The sequence below is a fragment of the Musa acuminata genome, chromosome BXJ2-9, assembly GCF_036884655.1.
Source record: "Musa acuminata AAA Group cultivar baxijiao chromosome BXJ2-9, Cavendish_Baxijiao_AAA, whole genome shotgun sequence".
Taxonomy (NCBI): domain Eukaryota; kingdom Viridiplantae; phylum Streptophyta; class Magnoliopsida; order Zingiberales; family Musaceae; genus Musa; species Musa acuminata.
The window spans coordinates 11,569,179-11,579,897 of NC_088346.1; the positions used below are offsets into that span (position 1 = coordinate 11,569,179).

The following is a 10,719-nucleotide window of genomic DNA, read 5'->3' on the forward strand; positions in this document are numbered from 1 at the left end:
CCCATGCGACCCTGTCATTGCCGAGTCCCACGTGCACACAATCACGGAGCCACGTGGTGACGGGTAAGATGCAAACACGTGCCGGCAAAAGTGTTCGATATTTTATGGACGGTCCAGATCAGAGCTCCGCCCACGATCCTCCCTCGTTAGTCAACACACACACTTCCGGCTGCAATTTGCCATTCTCTCTCTTTCTTGCCGCTTCTTCGGTTAGCCCTAAAAGCCAGTGTAGTTCCCATTCGCCGTTGATGGCGGATGAATGGCTCTCCTCCTAAGTAACAGCCGACACCGCCGTCGCTTCTGCCTATCGTCCTCTTTAGCGTTCGATGGCCTCCGGTTCCTCTCCGCCGACTCACGCCCTCCAGATCCGATCACGCCGCCACGGGAAGACGGGTCGGGAGATGGAGGCTGGGGAGGAGGAGGAGGGGGAAGGCCGGTGCGCCTCTCTCGTGGTCCTCCTCTGCCCCTGCCTCGTTCTCCTGATCCTCCTCATCATCGTCGTCTCCATCGTCCTCGCCGTCAAACTCCGCCTTTTCTGCCGCGGTCCCTTCCGTGCAACTATCGCCCACCTCATCTACAAGGACAAGTGCCACGGTTCCTCTTGAACCCTGCATCTCCATCTTTCTCCACCTCCTCCGGCTCCCCTTCCCCCTCCGACACTGATGCTGATCCCGATGCCGACCCCGATCCCACCTGCTCGACACAATTAAGACCGTCGGACCCCAAGGAGGTGGAGCGGGTGTGCAAGGTAATCGAAGACCTCTTTGTCTCCGACCGAAACATGGAGGCCGTGCTCGATGAGTGTAACGTCGACCTCAACCCTTCCCTTGTGATCGACGTCCTCGAACGCTTCCGCCACGCCCACAAGCCAGCATATCGATTCTTTCGGTGGGCAGGTGAGCGCTCAGGATACTCCCACGATTCTGATACCTATACCAAGATGCTGAGCGTCCTCGGGAAGACTCGGCAGTTCGAGACGATGGTGGCATTGCTTGAAGAAATGGGAAACAAGGGATTTCTGAATATGGATGCCTTCAAGATTGCGATCAAGGCCTTTGCAGCCGCACGCGAGATGAAGAAATCCATGGGGATTTTTCAGCTAATGAAAAGATTCAACTTTGAGGCAGGGCTGGAGACATTCAACTGCTTGATTGAAGCCTTGGCGAAAGGAAAGCTCGGGAAGGAAGCTCAAGCACTGTTTGAGAAGTTGAAGGATCAGTACCCGCCTGATCTCCGGACTTATACCCTGCTCCTTCTAGGGTGGTGCAAGCTGAAGAATCTAGTGGAGGCTGGAACGGTTTGGAATGAGATGTTGGACAAGGGATTCAAGCCAGATGTTGTTGTACATAACACAATGGTTGATGGACTGATTCGGGGACACAGAAGGTCAGATGCGATCAAGCTTTTTGAGCTGATGAAAGCTAAGGGGCCAGCACCAAATGCTAGGACATATACAATCTTGATACGAGACCTTTGCAAGGTTGGAAAGATGGACCTGGCAGTCAATTGTTTCCGGGAAATGCTGGATGCTGGGTGTCAGCCGAATGTTGCAACCTACACTTGCTTGATTGTGGGGTTTGGAAATGCTCGGCAGATGGATAAAGTTTCAGGATTGCTGAAGGAGATGACTGAGAAAGGATGCCCACCAGATGCACAGACATACAATGCCTTGATAAAGCTTATGACCAATAGGAACTTACCAGATGATGCTGCTAGGATTTACAAGAAGATGATTAACAAAGGCTTTGAGCCAACATTTCACACATATAATATGATGATGAAGTCTTACTTCCATGGAAATAATTATGAAATGGGCTGTGAAGTGTGGGAAGAAATGGGTCGACAGGGGATTTGTCCTGATGTTAATTCTTACACAGTCTTTATTGGAGGGCACATACGGCATGGAAGGCCACAGGAGGCACACAGATACATAGAGGAGATGATAAGCAAAGGAATGAAAGCTCCTCAGATAGACTACAATAAGTTTGCAGCTGATTTTTCTAGGGTCGGAAAGCCTGATATGCTATATGAGTTGGCACAGAAAATGAATTTCTCTGGAAAGTTTGAGGTTTCCAATGTTTTCTATGGTTGGGCAGAGAGAATGAAGAACAGGGTCAAAAGGAGAGTTCCCAATCAGACTGGGAAATGCCTTTTCTAAGACTAGAGAGTAGTGTCAGGAAGAGAGTTTACAACCGAACTAGAACAAGCCTTTACTCAGACTATTTGGAACATCTTCGAAACATTTAGTTGATTCTTTTCTTCTGGTATGCAACTATTGAGTCCCTCTTTTAGTATGCCTTGGCACTTCAGAGAAAGTTCAAGAAGGGCTGATGTTTTATGTATAATTTGTATTCAGTCTTTGCAGAATTTCTAGTTTTGTTCTCCTTGTTCGGTGTCTATAGAAGCCTTAAACTAATTTATCCAGTCATACCTTGTGCATTACTTGCAGATTATTTCATCTATTTTTTCAGTTTGTTGGCTGGACTAATCTGCTTGCTGCTCATATATTCTGCTCCTTTTTTGGCTCTAATATTAATGAACCTACTTATTTGCATTTTCATGCTCTCAGTTGATGGTAAGGATACTGAAATTTAAAATCTATTAAACATGTCTCTCGTATTGGATGTTAGTCATGCATTATGAACTAGAATGTCATACAATATTTCACTGTTTCATTTCCTGAACTAGTTATAATCTCTGTATCAAGGTTACAATTATCTGCAGCTATGATAATTCATCATATATGATCCTTGTGGTGTGTCTATGTGTACATAAACACACAAATGACGCAAGCAGAAACTGAAGCTGAAGCAGCAACAAAGGTAGTGAGTCTTGAATCCTTACCATATGGGTGGAGTACTTTTCTTTCCCACTGTTCACCCTATACCCGACGAGTAACCCTGTGCAAGTTTTAATTTGAAAAGGGCCTGGCTAGCAACTCAACGTTCAGTCACATTTCCTCAGAATTTTACATATCTGTTGCCAGCTTCCACAGTAATTAGCTCTTTCATGAGGTTGGGACTTGCTGTGGTTAAGATAGAACATAGTTCAACAGCCCTATAAGGAACTAAGATATTTTCTTAGAAAATCAGTAGGACTTAATTCTACATGATCTATAGATACCTGCCTGTATGCGCTACGTCAGCTGGTATTTAGTGGTCTGACAAAGGACTGATATCAGCTCTTATGGTTTAGCACCGGTCAGCGTGGATTTGGAAATTGATCGGTACAGTGTGTACTGACCAGCATTTAGCGGTTCAATCAAGGACCTGATCTATTTGTAATATTTTGAGATTACCAAAATCATAGTATTGGATGGATAGAGTCCTCCTACAGAACTCTTTAAGAAGAAAACAATTTTGAGTTTTTATGCTTGGAAAAATGGCTTATGATTTTTTTGAAATTGCAATAAGCATTATTGCATCAAAGTAAGTATCTACAGGCTGTTTTAGTTGCTTGTAATTACAAATTATTATAGTGAGAATGTAATGCAACTATAAATTTTACATCCACAGGTAATTTAAATTTTTATTTGATGTCTGTTTGGTATTCGCAATGTACAATTTTCTCTATTGTGGGTTTTAAGACAGGAAGAAGTGCAGTAAGCGGGCGGGGGTTGGGACTGTGACAATTGTGGTGGGTCATAGGAAGCCTAATGGTGTCTAGAGAGCCATCATGTTATAGGCTGTGAGAGGTGCCATGGCTCTAAAGGATGCTGAGCATGGAATTAGATACCGATCCATCCTGGCATACATACAGATGTATCCTCACACCTGAAACATTTTCTTTCTGTATTTTTTTTCCTCATTACAGTATTTTTTATGCATCTAGTCTGACACTGTTTCAGTCTGCAGCTCACACAGATATGAAATGATCCTTGGTGATGATGGTCGAGTTGGGTGTCAAGTGTGGCACTGCAGATTGGAAGGCATGATTAGAGCGACAACAAAAGGTTAAGAGAGTCAAAAGCAGCGGTGGTTCTCAACCGACAACCGGCCTGCAGTTCCACATGCCCGCAAACAACTTAGAATGTGCATACGAGAGAATTTAGTTTGCGACTGTAATGCAGTTTGTATTCACTGCAGTGTGTTGCACATTGTTGAATTTGGATCAACAGCAGGTTTTCCAAATTGTATGTATATACATGTGATTTTTATCAGATCAAGTGGTAGATCAGATGAGAGATCATCCAAAAGCCAGACAGCCCAAGTACTTGGGAAGTTATTTCCCTTGCTTTTCTTGCTCAGAATATTTTCTTTTCTCTGTGACAAATTGGCAATTTCCAACTACTTAACCGGTTGCTGCTCTTGTGATGTTTCTATGTGATGGACTGTTATCCCTTTCTTCGGAATTCCAAGTATTTCTTGAGCTCAACACTGTCCCCTCTCTCTTTTTGGCATCATGCTTGGTCGAGTTTAGCTCGGATAAATGATTATATTGTAGCTTTCAATAATCCACTTGGGATCAGTCTTAAGTTTATATGGCACTTATGATTGAGTGCTTCCATTTCTTTGTTTGAAGAGTATGCAGTGACATGAATCCCTGTTTTTGGTAGACTCACTCCTCTGATGAAGCCTTTGGCAAATCTCCACTATAGTGCAGTACAATGTACCAAATCCTGACTGCACTTGGGAGGCCACCGTGCAAGTTTAGGAACTACTACAAGCAAATAACGTCTTTAAGTTCTCACTGACTTCTTCTTTCAATTTGGGACGAGCTGAGAAAGAATCGAGGGGTTGTTCCATTCACCAATGGAAATCCATGCCTCGGTACAATAACAATATACACAGAAATGAGAATCCAACAAGGATTGGACAAAACATTATAAACACCGCAAGTGATGTGGTCAGAAGCGTATATGGATTCTGTGCTCCTCCTCCTCCTCCTCTTCTTCCCATCCCAATCTACCAGTATTTTCCATCTGTTGGATTAAGAAAAAATGATCATAATTAAAAGGAAGGAAAAAAATTAAAGAGAGTAGAGGAAGGAATACTTCCATGTAAAAATGAATAGGAAGAACAGCAGAACTTACATGGAGCTGATCCTGCCGGTGTGCTTCCTGGAACGCAGAAACGAACCGCATCACCAAGTAGAATGGCAACAGGATTCCACTGGCTCTCAGCAGGAACACCTGCAGCGTAAGCCATTCACCAAACCCTCGGTAAGTAAGCACACGACGACCGAGGACAAGCGTGAGATTGCATAACGTTGTTCTGATCCGATGTCACCACTTACAGTGAGGATGGTGAATGCGTAGCGATCGTCCCCGACCGTGATCACCGCGATGAGATTTCTCATCAGTAAGATCATCATGAGCTGCGAGCAGATTTGATTATTAACTCGGGCGGCGGTGGGAACTCAAATCTCTGCGGAAACCCCCAATCGCTTACCAGGAGCACGATCGATCGACAGTAGGAAGCGCGTCGACGCGACGCGGGAGAGCACTCGGCGCGATCAGAGCCGGCATCGTCGTCCGCGACGAACTCCGGGTTACGGGGGTCGTAATTGAGCCTGGGGACCTCCAAGCTTCCTCTGTCACAATGTGCATAGCTGGGATCAATCACGGTGTCGGGGACCCCACTATATCCATGATTTGAAGCAGTCGGAGGTGGGAGACATGAGAGACAGTGCGTGTGGTGCCAAGTACAGCAGAGGACGAAAGGCTTCGCCGGCCATGGAGGTGGGAGGAGGGAGGTGTTCAAATTCAAACACAATAATGCATCTCAGGGTGGGCCCCGGTGGCCTAGGTTTGAGAATCTACCGGTATCGAGAGAGAGAGAAATGTGTGATGAGGAGGAGGAGGAGGAGGAGGTCGAAAGGTACCTGATGGTCACTCCCACATCGATCAAGGCCTTCTTCTCAGGGATGGTATATCCAGGTTCAAATTTCTGCAAGATTACCTTCATTTAGCGAGGTGAAGGAGGTGGAGAAAGCATCTTAATTGAAATCATCAGAAAGATTAAGGCCGTAAAGCTCCGATCAGAAACCAAAAATCCAAATAGCAACTACTTGAATTCGGAAGAAAAGAGCGTCCGATGAGATCGGAGAAAACAAAAGAAAAAGGAAAAGGAATCGGATCGTCTTGCGACCAGAAAGAATCATCGATCTACCTCGAGGCAAATCTCGCAAACGTTGCTCCCCTTCTCGTCGCACCATCTCTGGATGCATTCCCTGTGAGCAAACTGGAGCAAGGGAACAGACAAATCAGCACCACGAGATAAGACCTTCTTCGCTCGTGAAACAGATGTAAAGGCGATGGATACCTTTAGGGTCCCAGAACAGCCACAGGGGGATTCCATGCTCGTGTTCCTCTCTTCCTCCTCCTCATGGCAAATCCTGCAGAGGCACAAGGCAGCGGCAGGAGAACAAGAGGAAGCCAACCCATCGTCATCATCCACGAGCAATCGAATCTCCTCTCTGTTCCCAAACTCCTCCATCTCTAGCTTTGCGTCCATCTATCTTTCTCCGCCTTGGCTCCCCGTGGAAGGAAGAGTATAAATAAGGAAGGGAAATGGTGTCCGAGGAAGCCGTGTCCAGATAGGAAATGACGAGGGTGCCCCCTCTTCGGGGAGTTGGACCAGCGAAGGAGACGGTTGTTGTCTTCCTCCTCCTCTGTCGGCTCGGTCTGCGGTTGGACGGCGGCGGTTGGATGGATCACGTTACAGGTTTTGACCACCAGAATTGAAAGGCTCAACTGCTTGTCCTTCGCCGCAGTAGCCATGAATTGAATCGTTCCACGCCTCTTCTCCACCTAATCTCTTCATCCGATTGCGGACCTAAATACATCGGGCTCGGCATCCGATTGAGCGACATCGTGTAGGCGATTTAGGATCTTCCTAGCTCAATCATCCAAGTGTCCTTGGGTGAAGGGTTATCTTGTGGCTACGTCTTGACAGTGGTGTTACCTCTTATTTGCCAACGATCCTACATGACAGATTGACGTCAAGGGTTACCCAATATAACTTCTTTGATATTTAAGTTAATGAATGGGAGAAGACAACAGTGTAAGTTGTACGACTAAGTAAGTACGTAGAGAGTTCTCCCCTCGACATGAGTTGATGGATTTTTTTTTATATCTAATCCCTTCTTGGGCCTTTTTTTACTGGCTGATCTAGGATAAAGATTAGGTGAATCATCTAATCATTCTCTGATCTTAATAAAGTATAACGATTATTGCTAGTGGTACAAATTAAAACACATTACGATGTTATATATATATATATATATATATATATATATATATTTCAAATTAAAGTTCTCAAATGAGTGATGAGGTCCCCGATTCAAATCGGTAACGTCTTCGGTGCCATCTTTTGCTTCCCTTGACAGAGGACTGCAGCCCTAAAGAACAGTTCTCGCATCACATGATACCATCTCGCACTCTGTTCAATGAGTCCATAAAAGCTGTGCCTATGATTAATTAACGGTCGATTCAAAGTTTGAAACCAATCTACATTTGCTTTGGGTCAGCTTTTTTCCACTGTACATATATATATATATATATATATATATATATATATATATATATATTTGAAAGAGAATTAATGCTTCTTAGGGCTTATTATATAAAAAATTACAATGTTAAATTTGTTATATCTTTTGTTTATTTTAGTTTGATAAAACAGTGGACAAGTGAAAGAGTAATTTAGTTAATTATCAATAAAATAAAATATATTTGATTAGTTTAAAGATATTTTGTATAGGCAATAAGTTGTCACATGTCATCTACTCATAAGAATAAACAGAAAATAAATGTAGAAAAAAAATAGAAGAAGCTATATTATTAAAGATTATAAAATCTTGATTGGATATCTGAAGAATTTATCTCTATAAAGATAAAAGTTTATCGATTCATAACACAATAAAGAGATGAATATTATTTTTTAATCAAATCAGAAATATTATTTTCTTTGAAAGAAAAATAATATTATATATCTGATTTGATATAATTATAATATTTTTATTTTTTATAATTGATGTAATATTAATTTTTCTTATTTTTTATACTTGAACCTATATAAAAAAAGGGTAAAATATTACGATGAATTGATCCGAAAAGGATCAATAAATTTTGCATTTTAGTTGATCAGAAATCGATTAGAATTCTCTTCATTTCATGCCCTACATCACTTTAATTTATAGGGTTGATCGAATTGATAGATTAATTTATTGTTTAATGTATTTAATAAAATATATTTTTGTAAAACTTAATATTAAATTTATTTTTTTATTTTTCTTCGACTTTTATCACTTTTTTTCTCACTTTTCTCCTCTCCTTCTATTTTCGCCTTCCTCTCTTTTTTTTCTTCTCTTTCATCAATGTAATATTCCTAATCATCCAAAATAGAAGAGGTTTATAAAAGTTTGATAAACTTTAATACCCTTAACTTATGTTCAAACAATTTAGGTTAACAGTTTATATTCATCAATTTAATGAGTCTCATTTGAAGGCTTGAACTTTTAGATACAATAGTGTTATATAAAATATATATATTTGATTAATTCAAAGAAAAATGTGGATTATTTTTTAGGAGTATTTGAGAATGAATATATATATATATATATATATATATATATATATATATATATATATATATAAAGATCATATCTCATTTAAAAACTTAAATTTTAGATGTAATAGCATTAATCAAACAAAATTTAACAAGGTGTCAACAAATCTCTTGTCCAAACCTCACATACTAATTGAGTCATTCATTGAGTAGATTCTTGAAAGTAATTGATCATATCTCATTTATTGGCTTAAGCTTTTAGATGTGATGACAAAGTACATTGAGGTTGAACTCATTAATAAAGGATTAGTAAGAGTCTGTTGTTCTTTATTGAAATAAGAGTTCTAAAAGATATTTAAAGGTATTATCAATAAAATAAAAAAAAGTATCTGTTGGTGTTCCATGGGGTTCTAATTAATCAAATAACTTTTGAGAATGATAAAACAACTTAAGAGATTAAAAGCAACCCAATTTATTTATTGACAAGTTTGATAACAATACATCTATCATTACACATTTTTAAATATCCAATGTATCGGGCAATATCAAAACTTATTGCAAGCTTTAGTATCGAAAAATTCTCAAATTAGATTTTCTACGTCCGAAGAAAGAGTGTTTTAATAAAATCCCTCTAATACTTAAGTTAGCTATGAGTTCAAATTAAATTATTCGAGAGAAAAAAAATCAAAAAGACTCAAGTGTTTCAATAAAATCCCTCTAATACTTAAGTTAGCTATGAGTTCAAATTAAATTTTTCGAGAGACAAAAAAACTAAAGAGACTCGAGTGGCACGTGACTTTCGATAATTGACTAAATAGATGTTTAATTTATTTGATAATTATGTGAAATTATTAAGTAGTAATCGAACATAAATAATTGATGGAAGTTATGTATCACAAGTGATAACATTGCACCCGATCATTCTACCCCTTATCAACATCTATCCGTCCTATTAGGGCAGATCCAAATACAAATCTACTAAGAATGCGAGTTTAACATGAAGATCCAAAGTCCAACACACTATGGGTGTGGTATCATTATCATTATCCACACTATATCCATGAAACATAGACCAACATCAACACTCATTCCGGTAAAGCTAATGGACCTCAAGGAGGAATGATTCAATCTTTCTTTCTCCTGTGTTGAAGGTTACCAAGTGCCCCTTATTTATGGCAGGATTCGAGGAAGTCGCTTGTCCTTACCATCAATCAACTCATTCGGATTTCTACTATCCATAAACAAGTAGGAAATCTACGTCCCAATGGAAAGATGCGAATTAAATGGGTGGTTGGATACATACGTCGTCAGTGCAATCGAGGAACTTTGAATGCGGTCCGCTTTCTCACTGATCCTATCTTCGTGTGTTTCTTCCTACTGCGATTTGTGATGTTGGAATATTAAATTTAATTTTATATTTTAATTATTAATCAATTCAAAATAATTTTGTCTCATCGTGGATTTAAGTCGATCTCCATAAATTTGTTTTAGAGGTGAAACAATATAATTAAGCGTGAAAAAATCTCTCTCATTTTTTTTCTTTTAAGACTTGTTATTTCTTAGGGAGTAGTACAATGACATCGACGGATCGCTTCATATTTTTTTATCTTAAAAAAATTTAAAAAATATATATATTTTAAAAATTTATCGAAAGATTATTATTATTATTATTATTTTATTGGTTTAAGAGTTACTTATGGCAGAGTAGTCATTTCAAACCGGAAATAGGAGATAATTTACGTATATTTATCTTTATCTACACTATCTCTACTAAGTAAACTTCAACTTCATTACATCATAAATACAGACCGTGTTCTCTCGTACATTATTGACGTCATGAATGACGATGTTATTGCAACGAGTCAGAAGCTTCGAACGAACTCGGCATCGTCGTGACAAAAAGAAAGAATTCAGACGATAGAAATTGACAGAGTCGAAATCTCAGGAAACTATAAACCGACGAACGCAAGAAGACGAGAATAGGAGGAGAGAGATAACTCGAGTTCGTCCGAAAGGACACGAATTGATGGATATCAAACAAACAGTGCTCTGTACGAGTCGAGAACAGACACACCGACCGTACGAGCCATCCCTTTCTTCTTCTTCTTCTTCTCCTCCGTTTTATGAGTTTGCGTGAAGGGTTTCTTCCGTTGGATAGTTATTAACGGGAAAGCGACACTGAAAGCAGCTACACAATTCCATGGACGCC

The 10,719-nt window shown here is 40.1% G+C and overlaps 2 protein-coding genes across 2 annotated transcripts; one reads left to right on the forward strand and one right to left on the reverse strand.

The window, feature by feature from the left end:
* The first annotated feature begins 175 nt into the window (after nt 1–175).
* On the forward strand, nt 176–2,470 carry LOC135623141 (pentatricopeptide repeat-containing protein At3g62470, mitochondrial-like). The gene has a single exon (XM_065125740.1). It carries the CDS (start codon nt 260–262, stop codon nt 2,156–2,158), a length of 1,899 nt encoding a protein of 632 aa, XP_064981812.1. The 5' UTR covers nt 176–259; the 3' UTR covers nt 2,159–2,470.
* A 2,001-nt stretch (nt 2,471–4,471) lies between these two features.
* LOC103998088 (uncharacterized) lies at nt 4,472–6,588 on the reverse strand. The gene is made up of 7 exons (XM_009419480.3): nt 6,264–6,588; nt 6,111–6,182; nt 5,824–5,888; nt 5,391–5,532; nt 5,236–5,316; nt 5,033–5,131; nt 4,472–4,921 (listed from the first exon to the last, which is right to left on the reverse strand). The coding sequence occupies exons 1-7, from the start codon at nt 6,453–6,455 to the stop codon at nt 4,847–4,849; spliced, it is 726 nt and encodes a 241-aa protein (XP_009417755.2). The 5' UTR covers nt 6,456–6,588; the 3' UTR covers nt 4,472–4,846.
* Nucleotides 6,589–10,719: the final 4,131 nt, after the last annotated feature.